Here is a 24,165-nt window from a genome sequence, read left to right on the forward strand (position 1 = left end):
CACCACTCTCAGCGAACTTCAGTTTCCTTCCCCAGGAACCCAGAGCCACGGCCTCGCAGCCCAAGGAGTGTCACCCCAAGCCCGGAAGTGAGAACTGGGCACGTGACAAGCTCGCCTGGGCCCCGCCTCACCGACCAGCTACATGGAGAACTACACCTCCCAGAATGCATGAGTCCTCGCGTGGACTACATTCCCCAGAAGCTTTGCGGCCATTGCTAACCCGCCTCCTTCCCCACCTCTCCGGACCTGCGCGGGACTCTGGGTATTTGCTGCCAGAGCTAACAGCTACGGGGCTTGAAGTCGGTCCAGTATCGCCCGGGGACAAGTCCCCTACCCGGGCTGCTTTCCGCTGGGGCAGCGTCGGAGCCTCCGCCTGCGGCGCACGGCCGGGGAGGCGCGGTTCCTGGAACCTCCGAGGCCAGGGCGAGGTGAGCGGCCGAGGGTCGGCCGAATGCGGGAGGGAGGGAGGGAGGGAGGACCAGGGCCTCGGGAGGATGCGGCGCCAGGGCGCGGGGCACAGGCCCAGGAGGCGCGAGCGGGGCCTTTGTGGTTGCAGGCGAGACAGGGGCCGGGCACCCCATACGTGCCCGCCCGCCCAGCACCAGCCGTCCCGCGGTTGTGCCCGTGACCGCGGCAGGTCGGGCACTTGTCCCCACTGGCCCAGGCCCCCCTCCCGCTCCCTCCCAACCGGTTCCCGGCACGCTACCTGCCCGGCTACCGGCTGACGGCTGTCAGCGAACGTGAGGAATTGTGTTTCCGCCCCTCACCGGCGGCACTGCCCTCTGGACGGCGGGCGCAGAGATGCGTTTTCCGCCAGAAGTGAGTTGTCCGCTTCCCCCCACGGCAGATCCTCGACGGGAACTGAGGTTTTCGGTTTCTGTGCCTGTTCTCCAGATAGCAGCCATAGGAAAACTGATGTCATCCCTTTCCGAAGCGGTTTTCTCCAAAAATCTGAAGATTCCTTGACAGGAGGGGAGTTGGGTGGGGAAAGTTTGAGGTGGAGAAAAGTTGTCCCATGCAGGCAGCGAGGTTGGGGCAGGTGTTCTGGAGGCGCGTGGTATAGATCCCGGTGCACCCTCCCTGGCTGGGTGAACTGGGGCAAGGTGCTCCTGCTCTACCCTCGATTTCCTGATCTGTAGAATGGGGGTGCTGACAATGGCAGCTGTGCTGCGGGACTAAACCAGTGTTGGCAGTCCCTGGCATGCGGTGAGATTCAGTGAGTCGCTGCGGCTGCTGATAAAGTCCTACACCCTTTTTTTCTCTGAGCCAGAGCGACCTGGCACTTCTCTGGTCCTTTCTGCTCCCAGCTCCTTACTTCCCTCTCTGAGGGCACATGGGGTCATTCTCAGGTGGTATGAGGATTTCAGATTTGGTGATTCTTAGGGGGTTTGAAAGCAGAAGGGGCTTCTCCCTCCTGGCTCCCTTTTTCTTCTTTCAGATCTGCCTTCTGGAGACTCCACCCATCCTAAGGGAAGAGCCCAGAAAGAAGATATGGCTATTGGACAGAGGGAAGCAAGGTCTCAAGTGAGTTCATTGCTACCTAAGATTTAGAAACAGATTTTTTTTTTTTTAATCCTCAAACTGAAATTCTCTACTCAGTACAATCTTCTGCAGGACCTGGAACTCAAGCCCTTTTTCCTGGCCCACCTTGTTAGATGGTGGATTATGTAGGGAATGCTAACCTCCTCCCTGCCAATGCATGTCTAATGTTTCTCTTTTCTTTTCCTAACAGACACTACTTTTTATTCATTAATCTCAATTGAGTGTATGATTACTAACTTGACAGGTAAGACGCCACGTGGGGGCAGAACAAACAAACGTACACATTTGGCAGTTCCTTTCTGGCCCTGCTTCCTTGGCTCACTCTGGTCTCCCTCCCTACCCTTGGCTTTTTCTTTCCATTCCTGAGTTTCCCATTATACCTTCCCTAGGTTTCTCCAACCCATCATTTATAGTGTTTTTTCTCCCTCTTAACCTTGTGGATCATGTGCCTTGCTTCTGCACTCTCTTGAAAACTGTTCTTGACCTGCCATTTTCATCTTCATGTTGTGGAACGGGGGAGGGACCCCATCCCAGGAGGCCCGTGCATGAACAAGGAATAGCCGTGTTGGAGGGGACACAGTTGGAGAGGTCTCTTGACTGCGAGGGCAGAAAGATGACTCCTCAGGAAGCAGCGGCGAGGATTTCGTGGGGGTATCAGTAGTGGAGAGGCAGGGTATCCAGTGGCTGACAAGTGGGGCTTTTAAGCCAGACTGCCGGATTTGAACCCATCTCCTTGGTTGTTGTCTCTGGGCCTTGGACAAATAGCTCCATCTCTCTGTGCCTGTTTCCACACCTGGAAAGTGGGGATCACAACCATGCCTACCTCATAGGGCAGGTGAGAGGATCACGTGAATTCAAGTGCATGGAAAGTGTTTAGATCGGGCCAGGCCCTCGCAGATGGTCACTGTGTGGCGGCTGTAGGAGGTGATGATGTTACTGCAGTAGTAACATCAGTGCTGACAGACAGGAACTGCCATCCAGTGTTTCCAGGACCGGGAGATACAGGTGCTTCTATGACTCACCTTCACCTGACAGTAGCAGTTAATGTCCCATGGGGGGACTTCCTGAGGGCTTTGCCTTTGTTCTCACTCTCCTGCCTGCCCAGCAATTATCATCCCCATTTTACATACGGGGAAATGGAGGCTCAAGGAAGCCCGGTGACCTGAATTCAAACCCAAGTGTGTCTGGCCTCTGGGTTCATGCTCATTACTGTCCAGCCATTCCTCTGGTGCCTCTCTCAGAACTCAGGGCACACCCAGCCCCCATGTCACCGCCCTTCACTGTGACATTGTGTTTCGGACCCATGAAACTCGCTAGTGTCTGATCTTTGGGCCAAGGCCTGCCATTGTACGTTCCGGCTGCTTTTCTCTAAGGCTTTCCTCTTCCATTCCATTGGAGCCATGTTGCTCTCTTGGCCAGAATCTTCTCCATCTCTGTGTGTGAGTGAATCCTCGTGGCATTCTCCCTAACCTCATCTGCCACCCTTTTGTCACCTGCACGGGCTTGTGTGTAAAAGTCAGTGACAGGGTGTTTAAGAGCAGAGAGAGAATATACCGAGTGCTGGGTTAAAGGCAGACTTGAATTATTGTCCTGCCTCTGCTACTCAGAATGTATGTGACCTGGGTCTTGACTGCCCTGGACCTTCTGGTTCTCGTCTCTAAAATGAGGATTGAACTGGGAAACGGCATACAGGCCTGTCCAGCTACACAATTTCATTGAGCAAATCATTGCACATGGTTTTCTTCTGGTCTGTCAGTTGGATCGTAAATTCTTATGAGGGCTAAGATTATTTCTATATATCTATATTAACTATTTCTAAGTTACCTTATTATACATGTATTGCATGCTCATGTTTAAAATTTCAGAGAATAGGCATGACTGGGTGGCTCAGTCGGTTAAGACTCCAACTTCGGCTCAGGTCATGATCTTGCAGTTTGTGAGTTCAAGCCCCACGTTGGGCTCTGTGCTGACAGCTCAGAGGCTGGAGCTTGCTTTGGATTTTGTGTCTCCCTCTCTGTCTCTGCCCCTTCCTGCTTGTACGCTCACTTGCACTCTCTCTCTCTCAAAAATAAATAAACTTAAAAAAAAAATTAAATTTCAGAAAATAAAAAATATATACATAAAGAAGAAAGGGAAATCGCTCTTAACCCAGCATCAAGAGATAGTTGCTGTCACCCCTTTGGTATATGTTCATCAGAATCCTTTTCTATTCACTTTTTGTGTGAATACCTATGTACATAGGTATGCATCTGTTTCACCATTTTAGCTTTTTTATTGTGATAAAATATACATGACATTATCATCTTAGCCCTTTTTGCATGTATAATTCAGTGGCATTAAGTACATTCACATTATTGTGCGACTATCACCACCATCCATCTCCGTTGTATAGATTATCCCACTTATTTCTTAACCCCTTGAGGTAGACATTGAGAGGCAGTTTTGCAGAATGGTTAAGAATGGAGCCTTGGACGTCCTCCAAATTGCAGTTTTACCTCTACCCCTGACCAGCTGTGATATTGTGATTCATAGTTTGAAATATATACTTGGTCTTCATTCCTGTTCCTGGCACATAGGAGATTATAAGGGCTTGGAAGCTAAATGATGAATAATAGTTGGTTTTTATTCTTGAAATAACTTCAGAGCAATAAAGATGAAATTGCTGTGTTTTGTTACTCATAACAAGTCATTTCAACCAAGCCAAAGTTGATATGAATGAGGTGACTTTTGAAAAGCCCCTAAGGATCCAATCCAATCAGGGGAACCAACCTTGATTAGAGGGTTTGATCTTTCAGGCTCTCTACCCCAGCCGGGGGCCATTCATGCCTATCTAATGGCCAGTGATTTGATCCATTGTGCCTATGTAATGAAGCGGCCATAAGAATCCAGAAGGACGGTTCGAAGAGCTTCTGGGTTGGTGAACAGTTGTCGGTGGGGAGAGTGGTGCATCCAGGGAGGGCGTGGAAGCTCCACACCCTTCCCACATACCTTTCACCTCTTTCCCGGGTCTGTTCTCAATAATATCCTTTTGGAATAAACCAGTAATCTATTAAGTAAATGTTTTCCTGCATTGTGGCACTTTCCCTGCATTTACCACTTGAGCAAGTTAATTAAACCTGAGGAGGGGGGTGGTGGAAACCTGTGCAATTTATAGCCACTTGGTAAGAAGCACAGGTTACCATCTGGATTTGGGATTAGCATCTGAAGTTGAGGCAGTTTTGTGGGATTGAGCCTTAACCTGTGGAATCGGGCTCTCTCTCCAGGTAGATGGCATGAGAATGGAATTAAATCGTAAGACACCTAGCTGGTGTCACACAATTGCTTGGCGTGTGGAAAACACACATGTCTGGTGTCTGAAGTAAAGCAGTATTGTAGTATTGAGAGTCGATACACAGGGGGAGTGAGTCTTCCTCTATACCAGCTGTTTGGTTTGGACAAATTTCTTTTTTTTCTTGTGTAAGATGGGGGCAATATAGTACCTATTTTATAGGGTTGTTGTAAAGATAAGTATTTACACTAAAAGTTAATACAAATCTCTTAAGAAGAGCTTGGTCCAAAGAAAGCTTTCAATAAATAATATTGTCCATTATTATTTGTCCATTATTATTGTCCTCTGGCTTCAAGATAGTGTCTCAAGTTAGTTAACCTAACTTAAGCCTGCAGTGATTTTATCAGTAACATCATGATAAACACCTTGGAGGTGCATTTTTGCACACTGTTCGTTGTGATGCAAATATAGTAATTGGTAAGTTAAAAGATCCACACATTTTAAGTCTTTAAATATCTATTATCAAATTGTCATCAGAAATGTTATTCTAATTAACATTCCCACTAATGTCCTTAATTCCTCCCCACATCTCCTTACATACAGTGTTTAACACAGGGCCTGGTTAACAATTCATGCTTTCATGAACACTTCAGTATATATTTGTCACTGGCCGATTGTTCATTAAACAAATGACCTGAAACCTTCAGAAACCAGAATAACATCAGAAGCATTCATGGGAGCCCATCTACCCACCACTGCCACCTTCTTCACTCTGTGTGATGGGAGGTCCTAGGTGAGCTGGGATGGCTTGTCATTACAGGTGTCACTGACGTTCGAGGATGTGGCTGTGCTCTTTACACGGGATGAGTGGAGAAAGCTGGGTCCTTTTCAGAGAAACTTGTACCAGGACGTGATGCTGGAGAACTATAGTAACCTGGTCTCATTGGGTAAGGAAATTTTCTCTTGTAGATAAAAAAAAAATTCAGAAATTAGGATAAGTCAGCACCTGCTTCCTTGGATAAAAGGCATGGGTCATCAGAAACTTCAGTTGAGGGGCACCTGGGTGGCTCAGTCAGTTGAGCGTCCCAACTCTTGATTTCGATTCAGGTCATGATCATGATTTCATCATCAGGTCATGGCATGGAGCCCACACTCAGCATGGAGCCTGCTTGGGATTTCTGTCCCTCTCTCTGCTCCCTACCCCATTCATGCTCTCAAAAAAAAACAAAACAAAACAAAAAACAAACAAAAAAAAAACCTTTAGTTGAGTTTTACCCTTAGGTTTGTGTCAGATCACCATAAATAAATGTTAAACACATTTTCCCCTCTTATAGGCATGGAATTACCCCACACATGGAAATGAAGGAGGTGGTATTGATAATACTCCCCTTTCCGGTCTATAATTGCACATTAGAAGTTTCCTCACAGTTTGGGAGTCATTTCACTCATTGTTCTGGGGTTTGTTTGCACCCCTCTCAACAGAGGGCTTTGTTCATTGGACCTACCGTTTACCTTTCTTGCTTGGCTTTCCTAGGGGTCAGCAAGCTTTTTCTGCAGAGGGCCAGCTAGAAGATATTTTAGGCTTTGTGAACTACATTTGGTTTCTGTAACATATACCACCATGCTCAGAGGGCCATACATAAATAAACAGTGGTCTAGACTTGGCCTATGACCCATAGTTTGCTGACGGCTACCATCGTAGAAAGGGAGTCAGTGTTTTCTCATCTTCAGCAAGCTACTTTGTTCATAATCCTTTCCATAGGTACCTATTTATAAGTATTTTTACGAAATACTTATAAAATTATGAAATTTATCATCAAATTGGTTTCCATACAATACCCAGTGCTCATCCCAACAGGTGCCTTCCTCATGTTTATAAGTATTAACTTAGTGTGTACATCTAACATATTCCCTCTTCTATGGAAAGCTAATGTTATTAAAGCTGCAGATTTATCATGTTTCCCTAACATACAACTATTGCACAGCCATGTCCTACAGGTCCCTTGCCTTTCCCCGCACTATGCCCTCAACATCGTGGGGGCACAGCTGGAGCACCCCCAGAAGCTCTTTGTAACATACCCTGAGTTTTCTGCTCAGGTCTATGATGCCTCTTTGAGTCAAAACAAAACCAAGTCTTTTTTTTCTCTCTCTCTCTTTTTGTTTGTGTGTGAGCAGGACTCCTGTTTTCCAAACCAAAAGTGATCTCCCTGTTGCAGCAAGGAGAAGATCCCTGGAAGGTAGAGAAAGAAAGTCCTGGAGGCCCCTCTCTAGGTGAGTGGCTGGGACGGAGGAGCCTGGGAACTGCTTTGGGCAGCAGTCTGTTTACTAAGTGACGGTGGGGCTTGGAGATGTTGGTTGGGGAAGCTTCTCTGTCCTCAAGAAGTGGCGGGGAGGGGACACTAAGGCCCCAGACAGGAGCCTCCTCTTATTCTGCAGGAATCACTTCCCAAGTGAATCTCTCGGGATCTCCTCTTATTCTTTCCTGTTCTCAGAGGAGGGCGGCACATCAGGTATTCAGTCAGCAAACAGTGTATTTGAAGAATGGCAAAGAATTCATTCTGATGGAGGCTCAGGGGATGCATGTGAGACAAGGAGCTGAGAAAGGAAAGGGTGTCAGAAAGCTAGCGGGGGCCATGTTACAATGTGCTTCAACAAGAATCTTGGAGATGGACTGTCCCATGGAAAGAAAGGATTTTAAGCAGGAGAATGATATGGTGTTGGTGTTTTAGAAAAATTGGCCTAAATCTGAAACAATGTAGAGGTCTTCCAATAAAGGCATGGCTTAAGAAGCTGTGGCAAGTCCCTTGCCCTGGCATGGAGCGCCACGTCAGACAGAAGAGCACGCTGGTGTGGCCAGAGCTCCAGGGCAGGTCACAGAGCATGATGGTGATGTGCCCCCATTTGTGTTTGAGGAAAATTACGTGGCTGTTTGTATGTATAATATGTGTGGAAGTGCAGAGAGAAATGTCAGGGGACACACCTTAGCTGGTAACAGTAGTCCCGCTTGGAATGGAATCGAGAATGGGGGCGGGGGTGGGGATCAAGAATGGGCAGGATGAAAGAGGGCTTTATTTGTGTGGAATCTGAATATTTCACAGAGAATATATTCATGGAGTCCTTATGCAATTTTGTTACTGAACCAAAGTGGGCCGACTACTTGGTGAGGTGTAGACAGACTACACCAGGTGGTACTGTCTCACAGGGTCAGCTTTATTTGTAGAAGCAAGGAGATTGTGGAAAATAATTTACAAAGCCACATCTCCAGGAACAAGGGAAATAAGGCTGCTTTTATTAGGGCTTGGGATGGATATAGAGAAAGGGATTCTAGCGCCATAGAGAGATAAAGGTCACTTCTGGCACTGTGGATTGATCTGCTCAGGTGATCTGCTCAGGCAGCCTCCTCAAATGTTTCTTTTTCTGTTCCAGCAGTTAGTTTGTCTCTAAAAGGTAAGCAGGCAGGCAGACAGAAGCTTTTAGGAGTTTAGTTCCTAAGTTCAGGGGGTCAAGGTGGTAATAATTGGAGTTTATTTTTTTTAATTTTTTTTCAATGTTTATTTTTGAGAGACAGATAGAGACAGAGCATGACTAGGGAAGGGCAGAGAGAAGACACAGAATTCAAAGCAGGCTCCAGGCTCTGAGCTGTCAGCACAGAGCCTGACGTGGGGCTTGAACCCACAAACCGTGAGATCATGACCTGGGCCAAAGTCGGACGCCCAACTGACTGAGCCACCCAGGCACCCCAATTGGAGTTTAATAAGAATGGTCACTTTGGAAGCATTGTGGGGGATAGATTTAAAGTGAGGGAAAACCTGATGTGGAACCTTTCAGAGACACTTGCAGTCATGTTGGCAAGATGTTTCTAAGGTCTGTGCAGTGGGGCCCAGGAGGGAAGACAAGGGGCTCCTCTGTTGCAGGTGTAGCCAAGTTCACTGTGGGGTGGGTCTCACTTGAGATGGGAGTGGAATGCTCCAGTAGAGATGCTGGTGGACAGTCCTGTGAGGTGTGTAGGGACTGGCAAGTGCCATGGGTACAAAGGTGGCATTTGAAACCTTGAACTGACCCAGGTAAGGGCACAGAGGAAATTTCACCATTTATAAGGTGGGTTAGGAAAGAAGAATGTGTCTGAGCCTGAGAAGTCATCAGAGGAGAGGAATAGGAGAGGCTGCTGTCATGAAAGTTGGGAAAGGAGAGCTGATGAATGGGGGGGGGGGGTAGGCTTGGGCTCTGGAGCATCCAGGTGCAAACCCTCACCCATGGCTTCCTGTCCCATAATAAAGGGTGAATGAGCTCTGCGCTGGGCACTGGCAATGCGACATCGGACAGAAAGACATAGGTCCTGCCGGCTGGGGGTCATGTTCCAGTGGGGACACAAGTGCTCAGGAACTGAGTAAAGAGAGGGTATGGAATGACAGCTGGTCAGGACCCCACGGGAAAGATGCAAAGTGCTTTGAGAGCACGTGGCAGGAGGGGGAGCAGAGGGAGGAGAGGGGTGGGAGGCCCGGGGGTGCAGCCAGAGTGGGGCAGGTGCAGCAGGAGGGGATGGGCCTAGCAGCAGGAGAGGTGAAGGCGTGGAGGGAGGGGGGCCTCATAGGCAAAGACTTCCCGAGAAGGTGGGATCTGAGGATGCAGAGAAATAGTCCAGGCACAGAAAAGGGCATTTGTGTTTGTGCAGACAAAGGAAGCCAGCAGGTGCTGATGGGAGCCAGGAGAGAGCAGCAGGGACCAGATCCCACTGAGCCAGGGAAGCCCGGACACAGGATTTGGACTGTGTCCGAGAGCCACACCCAGTGCCTGAGGAGTCGGAAGTACCTGGCCACGGACCCGGGTTTACCCTCTGCAGAGATCAGCCTGCAGCGGACAGGGAGCCTGTTGGCATGGAAGTGGGGACTGGTCCCGGCTGTCCTCAGGTCCACACGAGTCAGTGATGGCCCCCCACGCTGTGGGCCCCACAGAGGACCCGTGGGATGGGCAGACGTATTCCCCAGCCCCCAGGCCCCAGTAGCTTTATTCCTACAGTAAGTTGAGGTTTTTGATGTGGGAACTACCTTTGTTTTTTGGTTTTTGTTTTTTGGTTTTTTAGCATTTATTTATTCAAGGGAGACAGAGAGTGTGTGAGGGAGGGGCAGAGAGAGAGAGAGATTGAGAGAGAGTCAGAACCCGAAGCAGGCTCCAGGCTCCAAGTTGTCAGCACAGAGCCCCACTCAGGGCTCGAACCCACCAACCGTGAGATCATGACCTGAGCCCAAGTCAGATATTTAACCAGATGTTTAACCAATTGAGCCACCCAGGAGCCCCCGGATTTCTTTTTTTTTTTTTTTTTTTAAACACTGACTTAGGGAATCAGAGTTCTCTGGAAGCTGGTAGAGGCCACCACGAAGTGATCAGAGAATGCAGGCCATCAGGGAACCAGGTGGGGTTGAGGAGGGTCCTCAGTCCCACTGTTGGGTATGAGCCGGGTCTGGCATGGAAGGTCAGAGGAAGAGCAGGGCTCCCTTTGCCCTGACCTCAGGAGCCTCTGATCCATTAATGAATCTGAGTGAAGTGAGTATTCGTTCAGTTAAGGGGAATAGATAGTGTGACTGGAGTCCAAAGCTGTCCTGAGAGGCTCTGGGGCCACCGGGTGGTGGGGTAGGAGTCCGGTCAGCCTCCTCCTCCATTCTGGGGAGACGTCCCTGAGGGTAGACCGTGGGTGGACGTCGGACGGACATAAGGACATCACAGCTGACCAGTATGTGGGTGTCTCTGGATGGAATGAACTCCCTCTCTTCCCTCAGAGGTGGAAGTCACGTGGGCCACCCTGGGAGTCTGGGCATGTGGCTGTGTCTGTCCTGTACCCCTGGGGGGTTGGGGGGCTCCATCTGCCTGGACTGAGGGGACCTCAGAGCAGCTTCCCCTCCCAAGGGCAGCTCACTCCCCTGTGAGCACAGGTGAGGGAGCCGGTGTTCATGGGAGTGCCTCGGCTTGTTCACTCTAGACCCAAACCAAAACCTTCCCCTTGGGCAGCCAGTGATGGAAAAGCCCGTGCTCCCGGGGTAGGACTCCTAGAACCTCTAACTGCCTCCAAATATCCTCTTTTAAAAAAAATTACTTTTATTTCAATACTATTCACAAATAGGAAAAACAAAACAAAAAGAACAAAAACGAACTGTCATCCCAGGTATGTATGCTTTAAGTTGAGAGATGGAAGGAGATGGCACGCAGGGTGTGTGTCTCTTCTGAGTCTCTTGCCTAAGAAATGAGCCTAAACTGTAATCACTGAGGTTGTGCTTTTCTGGAAGAGTTGTAATAAGGTGATACACATCATGAGTTTGCTTTACACCCAAAAGTCGAACTATTCTTGAAATCTAAAACTCAAAAAAATGCAGGGAGGGGTACCTGGGTGGTTCAGTTGGTTGAGTGACTGGCTCCTGATTTCAGCTCAGGTCCTGATATCGTGGTTGTGAGATCGAGCCCCGCATGGGGCTCCTTGCTGAGTAGGGAGCCTGCTTGGGATTGTCTCTCTCTCTCTGCCCCTCCCCTGCTCACTCTTTCTCAAAATAAATATTTTTAAAAATGCAAGAATGATCTAGGTAAACAATTACCTCCAATGAAAATATGTTCTTTCTCTGTCATTTTCTCTTCCTTTGTTATCTGAACGCAAGAAGCCTTGTAGGGTGGACTGAACCTGGGCCACGTGGTCAGCCAGGGGGCTACCTGGTAGTTGCCTTCCACCCACCAAGCTAGGACTTGTGCTAGGACTGCCCCTGCACAGGGGGCTGGGGTCTTCTAATTTGCACGAAAGTGCTGCCCTTAGCAGCCTAGTGACCCAGCAGGTGGTAGTTTAAAGAGTGAATATCTTAAGAGGTGAAAGCAGAGCCCAGGTGCTCCAGAGCTGTGTCCAGTATGTTCAGGTCAGTCTTGTCCTTGTCCCTTTCACTCCCCAACAAGACCCCTGCATGGCCCTGCACCTCCCTACTGCCACCAGCATCTGTTCTTGTAGCTGCCAGAATGCTCTATTAAAAGGTAAATTATGAGGCAGCTGGCTGGCTCAGTCAGTTGAGTGTCCAACTTTGTCTCAGGTCATGATCTCACAGCTTGTGGGTTCGAGCCCTGTGTCCAGCTCTGTACTGACAGCTCTGAGCCTGGAGCCTGCTTTAGATCCTGTGCCCCTCTCTCGCTCTGCCCCTCCCCTGCTCATGCTCTGCCTCTCTCTCTCTCTCTCAAGAATAAATAAATGTTAAAAAAAAAATGTAAAAATGTCAGGTCATCTCACTCTCATGCATAAACTGCTCATGGCTTCCATCACATGGAGCACAATCCAGAGTCCCCAGAGTGGCATCTGGAGCCTACATGGTCTAGCCCTGGCTGTCTCTTCACCTTCCCCTCCTTCTGCTCTGCCCTTCATCTGAGGACTGTAATCACTGTGGCCACCCTGCAGGGTCAGGCAGGCCAGGCAGACTCCCACCCCGGAGACTCTGCACTTGTTTTTCCCTCCCCACTCTTCTTCCTGATGTCCACAAGCCCACTGACACTTCCTTGAGGTGGTACTTTCTTGAATAGATCCAGCTCAATTCTTGTTGCCCTCCCTCCACATCCTGTATCCCCTCACCATGCTCTGTTTTCCTCAGGGGGCTTCTCATGGCATGATAGTACATATTCATTCATTATCCCTTCTCTGGACTATCAACTCCCTCAGGCGGGATTGTCTGATTTGCTGCCATTTCCCCAGTACCGAAAACAGTGTCGGTCAGAGTAGGCTTCCAGTTAATGAATACGTGAATGACTCAGCTAGGCTGGTGGTTATGGAGACACAAGTGAGCGAATCTCAGAGACACTTGGGAGATAAGAGAAGCAGGGCTTGGAGATGGATTCAATATGAAGACAAAGGAAGTGGGTTATCAGGGGAGCTTGGTTTGTGGCTCTTTCTGGGATGGGTAATGATTTTATTCACTGAGATAGTGACCCTACAAGGAGATCAGATTTGGGGGGTGGTAGAAATAAGGTTTTGGATGAATTAAGTTGCTTTTGATTGACCCAGTTATCCCAGGGGAGAGGTCAAATAACCTGTTAGATTTGGAGTACTACCCCTCAAAATATAGACTGGGTGTGAAATGTAAATTTGGGAAATCCTGGTCGTTACTGGGTAATTGAAACAGTGGGTGAGTTTGAATTAGTCTATGGACTGGGTGCAGAGTACAGTAAGAGCAAGAAAGGGCCGAGAACTCAATCTCGAGGAACTCTGGCATTTCATGGCCAGGTGGAGAAAAATGGGCCCACAGTGAAGACAAATGTAGGTATCCTGAAGAAGGAAAAATTAGGAGGCCTGGTGTCCTTGAGGTCAAGGCTTACAGCAGGTTGGTAACAGTAGAGGTGGGGAGAAGTAGAGGAGTGTGAGACCCATTTAGATGGTAGAATGAACAAGTCTTGGAAATTGATTAGCTGCGGGAGAGGGGTTAAGGATGCCTCTTAACAGTTTTGATTACAGAGACAAGGTTTTATACAGCTTGGAGGGAATGATCATGAATTCAGTTGTAGGCATGCTGAATTTGAGGAGTCTTTGAACCCTCTAAGTTACTATGTTCAGTGGGCTCCTGTATAATTGGGTGTGGAGAGTGGAAGTCTTGCTTAGCGTATATATTTGGAATGGAAGCTGGCCTGTGGAAAGGGTGCAGAGCAGGGAGAATTGAGGTCCAAGGACTAAGCCCTGAGGAACTCCCAAGGATTGAACATCACTAGGACAACGAGTACATAAAGGAGACTGAGGCTGCAATGTGTAGCTTAGGAAGAAAGCGTCTCCAGGAAAACAAGGGGTCACTGTCAGACACTGCTGAGAAGTAAGTTAGGTGGGAACTGCAGAGAACATTTTGTCTCAGCCACATGGAGGTCATGGCTGCCTTAGCGCGGGTGGCGGTGAGGACAGAAGCCAGAACAGAGCCCCTGAGGGGTGATGGGCAGGAGGAAGTGAACAGGTGCAAGATACTGTAGAAGATCAGATTTGAAGAAGAGATAGCAACAGCATTGAAAGAGCCCTCCTGTGCATATAAACAGACATTTCTCCGTATACTTCCGTTTTCCTTTGTCCACTCTGGTTAGAGCACACAGCACACGTTATTTTGCCTTTTTCACCTGATGTGTATTGAAACCCTCCATGGCAGCACATAGAGGGCTTCCTCGTTCCGGGGAGTAGCTCTGGATGATGTTGGCCCAGCAGGTCTAGTTTGGACTGCGATTTGATAGGTGGTATGATTGCTGATTCGCATGATGGGTATCACTTTAAAGCTGTAAAGCTGTACCTTTCCCCCCTACCCGTGTAAAGTCCGTGATGTATTACAGTGAGAGCCCAAATGTCCTTCACAGCAATCTGGTTGAATAAACTGTGGCACATTCACACAGACTTCTGTGAGGAAGATTTCTGTAAATTCCACTTTGGGGTGATCTCCACAATTTATTAAGAAGTGGGAGAAAGTGTAGGAAGTGTAGAAAATAGTACTTTTAGCTAAGGAAGAAGGAGACACCAAAACAGAAGTGTCTATTTGATTAGGTTTTTTTTTAAGGAGGGAAAAGCAGGGCACCTGGGCAGCTCAGTCAGCTGAGCGTCCAACTTCGGCTTAGGTCATGATCTCCCGGTTTGTGGGTTTGAGCCCCGTGTCAGGCTCTGTGCTGGCAGCTCAGAGCCTGGAGCCTGCTTCGTATTTTGGGTCTCCCTCTCTGTCCCTCCTCCATTCACGCTCTGTCTCTCTCTCTCAAAAATAAACATTAAAAATAAATAAAAAATAAAAGGAGGGAAATGCCCCTTTCCCACCCTCCCCCCACCAAAAATAAAAAAAGTAAAAGCAGATCAATAAAAGTGATTATCTATAAGGTGAAGGCAAAAAAGAAGAAAGGATGAAGAGAACTTAGAATTTTAAAAAATGGTTTTTTTTTGTTTTGTTTTGTTTTTGAGAGAGAGACAGAGTGCAAGCTGGAGAGGGGCAGAGAAAGAGGGAGACACAGAATCCCAAGCAGGCTCCAGGCTCTGAGCTGTCAGCACAGAGTCCAACATGGGGCTTGAACTCACGAACCATGAGATCATGACCTGAGCCGAAGTCAGATGCTCAGCCAACTGAGCCATGCAGGCACGCCTTATTTAGATTTTTTTTTAATGTTTATTTTTGAGATAGAGAGAGACAGAGCCTGAGTGGGGGAGGGGCAGAGAAAGAGGGAGACACAGAATCAGAAGCAGGCTCCAGGCTCTGAGCTGTCAGCATAGAGCCCAATGCGGGGCTCAAACTCACAAACTGTGAGATCATGACCTGAGCTGAAGTCGGACACTTAACCAATTTAGCCACCCAGGCGCCCCTATCACAGCAATTTGAATAAACATCCTTAGTGATTTCTAGGTGTGATATTTTAATTTATAACAATATATATTTGGTCTTCGTCCCTGTTTCTGGCACAGAGCTCCCAAAACTCTCGGAATTTCCTATTGATGAGAGCAATAACGATCACTTGTTATGTTGGTGAGGTGACTTTGGGACCCCACCTAAGAATGGGCTCTGGTTGCCAGGAGAGCCAGCTGTGATTAGAGGGTTGGCATTTTCAGTCTCGTCTCCCTGACCTCCGGGGAGGGGAGAGGACTGGAGGTCAAATCAATTGCAACGGCCAATGATCCAATGATTTAATCAATTGTGGCTTTGTAACAAAGTCTCCATAAAAACCCAAAAGGACAGAGTTCAGAGAGCTTCCTGGTTGGTGAACATTTGGAGATTTAGGAACAGTGGTGCACTCAGGGCATGGAAGCTTCACTTTCCCCTGAATACTGCCTTATGCATCTCTCATCTGGCTTTTCCTGAGTGACGTCCTTTTGTAATAAACGAGTGATCTAGTAAGTGAAATATTTGAGTTCCGGGAGCCATGCTAGGCAATTAAAACTAAGGAGGGCGTTGTGGGAAACTCCCAATTTATAGCCCATTGATCAGAAGCACAGATGAAAATTTGGACTTGCAACTGGTATGTGAAGGGGTCAAGGGACAGTCTTGTAGGACTGAGCCCTCAACCTGTAGGGTCTGATGCTGTCTCCAGGTAGCTCGTTGAACTGAGTTGAATTCCTAGGTTGTTGCTTGTTGGTAGTGTGGGAACTGCCCCTCTCCCCCCACGGGAATTAGTGCACAACTTTTAGTTAGCTTATAGGCAATAATAACTTCAAATAATAGGTAGGGCAGATCTGAGGACCCAGAGGTGGTCCTGTGGGACCAAGAGGGTTGTTGGCTTCACACAAGATAGAAATCAAACTCAAGCAGAGAGGAAGTGAGAGCAAAAGTTACTGAAGATACAGAGAGCGCACAGATACAGAGTGTCTGGGAGACTCAGGGAAGAAGAGTGTCTCATCTTTGCTTGGGGTGCAAGGCTTCTACTAAGGACAGTGGTCTGGTGTGTGCGTGCTTTTAGGCAGCCAGGAACTGGTCGAAACAAGGACAAGTGCTCAAGTGCCTTCTGTGAGTCACTTATTCCCTGGAGCCAGGAGTCTTGGGTCAAGGTATCTCAAGTCAGTGGTCTTTAAAGTACCTGAGGACTCTGCCCCATCTCTCCTGAGATGTTACTTGTTGTGCTGGAAGACTCCAAAGATAGCATTAACTCCTTGACCTTTACAAGGAGGACATACATTAAGGCACATGTAAGGCGGGGGTGCAGGTCATGGCAAGAATAGAGGCAGGAAAAAAAAGGCAGTCCTTAATGGGGTCCCTTCAGTTTCCTGATCTCAGTAAGCTTAAGTGGTTATGTTTACAAGTAGAGTTCTTATCTTTGAGAAGCATGTTCTGACATAGGATGGGTGAAATGATAGAGTATCTGGGACCTACCTGGTCCCCCCGCAACACACTGGAAGAGATGTAGGGGTGTGCAGTACTGTGTTCAGCCTGCTCTAAGAATCCCACACTGCGTGGCTTCACCAGAGATTTAGCGTCTCACAGTTCTTGAGGCTAGAAATCCAAAGTCGAGGTATTGACGTGGCCACACTCCCCCTGAGACTCTGGTACATTCCCTCCTTGCTTCTGGGGGTGGCCCAAAATCCTTGTTCCTTGGTTTAGAGCTGTGCCACTCTGGTTTCTGCTTCTCTTGTCACTTGGTGTTCTTCCTGTGTGCCTTCACACGGTCTTTTCTCTGCGCATGCCTGTGTCCACACTTCCCTTTTATAAGGACACCAGTCATACCGGATGAGGACTCAGTGATCGCATCTTAACTTGATTAACTCTTCAAAGACAGTTTCCAAATAAGGTCACACTCTGAGTTACTGAAAGTTAGGACTTCAGCCTATCCTTTTGGGGGACACAGTTCAACTCCTAACAAGGCAGTAGATGAAGCAGCATTGGTGATGGTTGAAGCCGGCTTAGAAATTCACTGTACAGTTCGCTCTACTTTTGGTATATGTTGAACATTCTCCATAGTAAAAAGCTTTAAAAGTTAGAATTAGCAACAAAATTTTGAGAACAGCATTTCTTTTTCACCAACACAGACATGGTGGAGGTGTACGGATGTGTATACTACCCCGTCATGGTGTTCTGTATAATTCCTGGCATGTAGTTCCCTCAGTCCTTGGATTTTGGTAGAAAGTCTCTGAGACTGCAGTGCGTATGATGTTTTTATAGGAATAACGTTGAATCTGGGGGAGCCTGGGTGGTTCAGTCGGTTAGGCATCCAACTTTGTCTCAGGTCACGAACTCACTGCTTGTGGGTTCCAGCCCCATGTCAAACTCTGCTGACAGCTCGCAGCTCAGAGTCTGGAGCTTGCTTTAGATTCTGTGTCTCCCTCTCTCTCTCTGTCCCTCCCCCTCTGAGCTCACTCTCATATAAACATTTAAAAAAGTAAAAAGAAAAAGAAATAACTTTGAATCTGTCCACCTACAGGATAAGGTGGGAACAAAGTCTGGAAAGCTGGTTTGAGTTCAAAGATTTTGATGGTGCTTTAGGCCTCACACTATCCAGCCTATATCTAAGCCTTTAAAATCCCATCTTATATGTTTCTGCCAAAAAACTAACCACCACCTGTACCCCTTCCCTACTGGCACCCTCCACTAAGGGTAGTTTGGGTGGTGCTCTAAGCTCACATTCATGTCCATTTCTACCTTGTAATTTTGTTGTAGAAATTATCACATGATGAGATACCCTATTTCTTCTTTGTCTCTAATACCAAACTGGGAACTCCTGAACTGTTTCTTTTCATTACTGGATCTGGGATGTCTTATGGATCACCAGTGCCTAGGATAGAGGTATATTATAGGTGCTTTTTAACTTTTTGATAAATGAGGCACCTGGGTGGCTCAGTCAGTTGAGCATCCGACTCTTGATTTTGGCTCAGGTTATGATCCCAGGGTTGTGCAGTCGAGCCCTGTGTCTGGCTCCATGGTGAGCGTGGTGCCTGCTTGGGATTCTCTCTCTCTCTGTCTCTCTCTCTCTCTCTCTCTCTCTCTCACACACACACCCTCTCTCCCCTTCCTTCTCTCCTCCTCCCTCCCTCCCTCCACCCCTCTCCCCACTCACATGCTGTCTCTCTCTAAAAAATAAGTCAATAATAAATCCATCCATCCCATGTCCAATTTCTTGTTCGGCTTTAAGCAAGACGTTTCAAGAGCATTTCTCTACTTGATGTTTCTATTTTATCACCTCCCCTTGTTTCCTGTGTACACCCCAGTGGGGCTTTCTTCCTCGCTATCCACGAAAAGCATGGTCACTAAATCCCATACTGTTTCCATCTTGGCACAAGCAGGGTTAAGTTTATAGTCCCCACATTATTTGCCAGAGTTGCTCACATACTCCTTCCCTGAAGTACTTTCTTCCTCTGGCATCTGATTTTCCTCCTTTTCTTGACTTCTAATGTTGCCATGCCTAAGTGACTTTTCAGTTCTTCAGCTTTAAGTAAAATTTATCTATGGAGGACTCCCAAATACCTGACTAGCTCTGACCTTTTCTTCAGGCTCCAAAATGCATAACAACTGAATGCCTCAGCATCTTCCTTCAGGGTCTGTGAAAGCATCTCAGCCACAACACACACATCTGAAATAGAAGGCCCCCTCAGACCTGCCCCTCTCCTGGTCTTCTGGTAGCTTGTGCAGCATTCATCGTTTTCAAGCCAGAAACCTAGGCGTAATCTCTTAGCTGCTTCATTCCTGTTCGGCACCCCACACATCATCCATCAGCAAGCCTGGTCCTGCTACCAGTTCCTGAAATGATATCCTGCTGCATTATCTGTGCCTCCTCTATCCCCTTGCTCAGCTGCCTAACTACAGCAGCCTCCCGAGTGATTTCTCTCCTCCCTGCCTCCACTTAGGCCCCACCAAGTATTAGATACTCGACCTCACATGTGAATTGTTGAAGATAAATTTGGAGGATCTTAAGGAAGTTGGCAACATGCTAAAATGTGGATTTTAAAAAGATTACTCTGGCTATGGCATGGAGATTAAACTACTAGATACCAAGATTTGAGGCCAGAAGACTTGGAGACCATGGCACAAACAGTGAGACATGAGAAACAAAATACCATTTAGGCATCTGACCCAGTGCTCAGGGCTCCAGTCTAAAGTTAGCAAGACTGAGTTGGAGAAGGGATGAGGAAGGTGTTGGCAAAAAGTAAAAATGCTCCTCTTTCCCTTACAATAAATAATAAAGAGACGAGTGCAGGTAAAATTCATCAAGAAGGTTGTGCAGAGTGGGGGGGGGGGGGGGGGCGGATTCCAAACCCTAGGGGATACCAAATATTAAAAAGGGAACAGGAAAAGTTATTCATGAAGGAGACTGAGAAGTAAAACTAGTAGAAAAGAGGGGCACCTGGGTGGCTCAGTCGGTTAAGCATCCGACTTCGACTCAGGTCACTATCTCACGGTTCATGGGTTCAAGCCCCACGTCAGGCTCTGAGCTGACAGCTCGGAGCCTGGAGCCTGCTTCAGATTCTATGTCTCCTCCTCTCTTTGCCCCTCCCCTGCTCATGCTCTGTCTCTCAATAATAAATAAATGTTAAAAAAAAAATTTTTTTTTTAACTAGTAGAAAAGAAAAAGCAGAATATATTATGTTCACCAAGCAGAGAGAATTTGTACACAGGTGAGAAAGGGAATGTCAGATAGGAATCTCAGACACAGTGAGATGCAAAGGATTTTTTTTTTTAATTGTCAAGTTGGCTAACATACAGTGTATACAGTGTAGTCTTGGCTTCGGGAGTAGATTCCCATGATTCATCACTTACAACACCCAGTGCTCATCCCAACAAGTGCCCTCCTCAATGCCCATCACCCATTTTCCCTCCCCCATCAACTCTCAGTTTGTTTTCTGTATTTAAGAGTCTCTTATGGTTTGCCTCCCTGTTTGTAACTTATTTTTTCCTTCCCTTCCCCCATGGTCTTCTGTTAAGTTTCTCATTCCACATACAAGTGAAAACATAGGATATCTGTCTCTCTCTATCTGACTTACTTCACTTAGCGTTAATACCCTCCAGTTCCAGCCACATTGTTGCGAATGGCAAGGTTTCATTCTTTTTCATTGCCGAGTAGTACAAAGATTTTTCTTTTTCATTGTATATATAAACCACATCTTCTTTATCTATTCATCTGTTGATGGACATTTGGGCTCTTTCCATAATTTGGCTATTGTTGATAGTGCTGCTATAAACATTGGGGTGCATGTGACCTTACGAATCAGAACTCCTGTATCCTTTGGATAAATTCCTAGTAGTGCCATTGCTGGGTTGTAGGGTAGTTCTATTTTTAATTTTTTGAGGAACCTCCACACGGTTTTCCAGAGTGGCTGCACCAGTTTGCATTCCCACCAAGAGTACAAGGGAATTCCCCATAGGAGCCTTTTAAATAGTTACCTCTAGCCCAGGAGAAGATGCCAAACTAAATGCACAGCCATTCCTTTGGCAAAATTTAATATTCTCAACTGCATCCTCTCCCAATTTTAAGATTTGTTGAGTTCAATTCTGTTTTGTTTTTTTTTTCACCACTTTAGCACGTTAGGTCTCTTTTACCTTTTTACATTTATACCTGTCTTGTTTATCTTTGACTCTTTTCTACACTGTCTGCATAGCCTCTTTTGCTTGATGCATGAGCAAGGCTGCCTTCCCAGCTTCACACACCTTTTTGGCATCATGCCTATCTCTGGCACCTCTGGATTAACTATAACATGTTTCTATTTGGACTGGCCATGAGTGTAATCACCCATTGATGAACTCCCATCACCCATGTAATGTCCTGTCTGGGAAGGTAACTTCAAGTGCTTAAATCGTGTGTGTGTGTGTGTGTGTGTGTGTGTGTGTGTGTGTGTGAGAGAGAGAGAGAGAGAGAGAGAGATAAGGAATTGAGAATATTTGACATTGTTCAAATCAGGAATATGTAAGTAATTAAGGAAAATTAGCAACATTTCATATATAATTCAGATGCCATCAGGAGTTTCTGTAATTGGGCATGTTAATCTGCTTGTTGCAGAGAACACTTATGGTAGAAAAGAAAGTCTTATATTTAGCTGTAGGTAGATATATAATTATATCTAATACAAAGGTATGTAAGAATAAGGGCTCCTGGGTGGCTCAGTTGGTTAAGTGTCTGACTTCGGCTCAGGTCATGAGCTCACGGTTCATGGGATCAAGCCCCATGTCGGGCTCTGTGCTGACAGCTCAGAGTCTAGAGCCTGATTCAGATTCTGTGTCTCCTTCTCTCTCTGCCCCTCCCCTGCTCATGCTCTGTCTCTCTCAAAATTAAACATTAAAAAAATAAAGAGGTATAGAATACATATTTTTAAATCCTGTGGTAAATGCTATAATAAGGGGAATGGAGTGTGGAAACTCAGTCAAAAAAGGACTCCATTAACTTCTGAACTGAATCTGAAGTATACAAAGGAATTTGGCATGAGGGAAAGTAGAAAGGACTACAGATAGAGATTACGCACAATGAAGAGAAAGGTTATGAAAATAATTTTGGAGTCTTTCATGGCTTTGGACTCTGATCCCAGACTGCCTTTCTGAACTCATGCTCCCCTGGTCACTCCTACACTCACCTTCTTTAAATAGGTTTGTTTTATTCTTTTCTCCACCCTAGTACTTCAGTTCCCATTGATTCTTTTTCTATATTGCTTAAATCTTAACGTTTTCCTCTTCTTATGTTTTCCTCTTATGTTTGGCCAGATACCAAGACCTTATTTAAATACCATCAATACTTATTTATTCTCTACAGTTGGTCTCAGTAACCAAATACTGTATCACAAAAAACATCTTTAGTTTTTTCTTCCCCTCCAGGGTGGAAGGGCAGTCACAAAACCACGAAGTCAACTCAAACACAAGATTCTTCCTTCCAAGAGCTGATAATGAGAAGATCCAAAAGGAATGGACCCTGGGACTTTAAATCAGAAAAACCCTGCATTTATGAATACAGAGTAGAGAAAAGGCAAGAGAAAAAAGAAAGTGTCCAGACAATTTTAGTCACCCACAAAAAAATCCTTGCTGTAGAAAAAAGCCATAAAAATGCTGAATTTGGCCAAAACTTCAGTCCAAAGTCAGTCCTTGTTAAGCAACAGATCGTCCCCAGAGAAGAAACACCACCAAAATGTGAAATACAAGGAAACCGCTTCAAACAGAATCCGTATTTACTTAATCAGCCAAAAATCAACACAGCAGAGAAACGCTATAAATGTAGTATATGTGAAAAAACCTTCATTAACACTTCATCCCTTCGCAAGCATGAGAAAAACCACAGTGGAGAGAAATTATTTAAATGTAAAGAATGTTCAAAAGCCTTTAACCAAAGTTCAGCTCTCATTCAACATCAAATAACTCATACTGGAGAGAAGCCCTATGTGTGTAAAGAATGTGGGAAAGCCTTCACTCTTAGTACATCCCTTTATAAACACCTACGAACCCATACTGTGGAGAAATCCTATAGATGTAAAGAGTGTGGTAAATCCTTTAGCAGGAGATCTGGCCTTTTTATACATCAAAAAATCCACGCTCGAGAAAATCCCCATAAATACAATCCGGGTAGGAAGGCATCCGGCCTTCCTGGATGTCAGAGAATTCACCTCAGAAAGAAGTCCTATTTATGCAATGAATGTGGCAACACCTTCAAGTCTAGTTCATCCCTTCGTTATCATCAGAGGATTCACACAGGAGAGAAACCTTTTAAGTGTAGTGAATGCGGGAGAGCCTTCAGTCAGAGCGCATCTCTTATTCAGCATGAAAGAATTCACACTGGAGAAAAGCCCTATCGATGCAACGAATGTGGAAAAGGTTTTACTTCGATTTCCCGACTGAATAGACACCGAATAATTCATACTGGTGAGAAGTTTTATAACTGTAATGAATGTGGTAAAGCCTTAAGTTCCCACTCAACACTGATCATCCATGAAAGAATTCACACTGGAGAGAAACCGTGTAAATGTAAAGTGTGTGGGAAAGCCTTCAGGCAGAGTTCAGCCCTCATTCAACATCAGAGAATGCACACTGGAGAAAGACCCTATAAATGCAACGAGTGTGGGAAAACGTTCAGGTGTAACTCATCCCTTAGTAACCACCAGAGAATTCACACAGGAGAGAAACCGTATCGATGTGAGGAATGTGGTATATCTTTTGGCCAAAGTTCAGCTCTTATTCAGCATCGCAGGATTCATACGGGAGAGAAGCCCTTTAAATGTAACACATGTGGGAAAACTTTCAGACAGAGCTCATCACGGATTGCCCATCAGAGAATTCATACTGGAGAGAAACCCTATGAATGTAACACATGTGGGAAACTCTTCAACCACAGGTCATCCCTTACTAATCATTACAAAATCCACATTGAAGAGAACCCCTAGAAAGTAGATTTGCATGTGCGAAAGCCTTAAACCAAAGCTCAGCAGAATACATGCGTAAAATACAAATGTAATAGATAGGAAAAATCTTCCTGTAACCTAGGCCTCATCAGATTCCGGATTCCAAGGATAAGCCTTGACTATGTAATAGATAATGAGGAAAGTAGAAAGTGTTCGTGCCTATCAGGCACTTTTAAAATAACCTAAAATGAAGAATTCACAACCGGAGACCCTTCCGGCATTTGTAAAATAATTGTTCTCTTTCTACAGCAGTGTATGCTAGAGGTCATATGTGATTGTCATAAACATCTGGGTGAGGGGAGGTGTGCCCTGGATTTTTCATTAAAAAGACATAAATCAGTAATACTTCTTTTTTACAACTAACAATAGCATATAAAAGATGCGATCAAATTATACCCTTCTAGAGGAAAGGACCAAATAAAAGATAAAAAAAGAAGAAAAAACTATAAACTACCTCTTAAGTTTCTGGGGTTTGTCCTTTTCCTGACCTGATGTCAAATTTTGTGCATGGATTTCATTTACAAATAGAAATAAAAGTCTGTTCTCTTCA

At 46.2% G+C, this 24,165-nt stretch overlaps 1 protein-coding gene across 2 annotated transcripts; it reads left to right on the forward strand.

The window, feature by feature from the left end:
• Positions 1 to 287: 287 nt before the first annotated feature.
• LOC106970108 (zinc finger protein 354A) lies at positions 288 to 24,165 on the forward strand. Of its 2 annotated transcripts, XM_027076912.2 has the most exons (5): positions 288 to 428; positions 1,439 to 1,524; positions 5,631 to 5,757; positions 6,986 to 7,081; positions 22,045 to 24,165. In XM_027076912.2, exons 2-5 carry the CDS (start codon positions 1,492 to 1,494, stop codon positions 23,595 to 23,597), a joined length of 1,809 nt encoding a protein of 602 aa, XP_026932713.1. In that variant the 5' UTR covers positions 288 to 428; positions 1,439 to 1,491; the 3' UTR covers positions 23,598 to 24,165. The 2 variants fall into 2 exon arrangements, with proteins under 2 accessions (XP_026932713.1, XP_026932715.1); XM_027076914.2 differs by lacking the exons at positions 288 to 428; positions 1,439 to 1,524; positions 5,631 to 5,757; positions 6,986 to 7,081 and adding an exon at positions 17,967 to 18,033.

Source organism: Acinonyx jubatus, chromosome A1 (genome assembly GCF_027475565.1).
Source record: "Acinonyx jubatus isolate Ajub_Pintada_27869175 chromosome A1, VMU_Ajub_asm_v1.0, whole genome shotgun sequence".
NCBI classification, from domain to species: domain Eukaryota; kingdom Metazoa; phylum Chordata; class Mammalia; order Carnivora; family Felidae; genus Acinonyx; species Acinonyx jubatus.

Excerpts from the sequence above, each read along its gene's own strand:
- LOC106970108 (XM_027076912.2), top strand. The coding sequence starts at position 1,492 with ATGGCTATTGGACAGAGGGAAGCAAGGTCTCAA. Across the intron at positions 5,758-6,985 it reads TAGTAACCTGGTCTCATTGG|GACTCCTGTTTTCCAAACCA; the intron begins GTAAGGAAATTT and ends GTGTGTGAGCAG. Across the intron at positions 7,082-22,044 it reads TCCTGGAGGCCCCTCTCTAG|GGTGGAAGGGCAGTCACAAA; the intron begins GTGAGTGGCTGG and ends CTTCCCCTCCAG.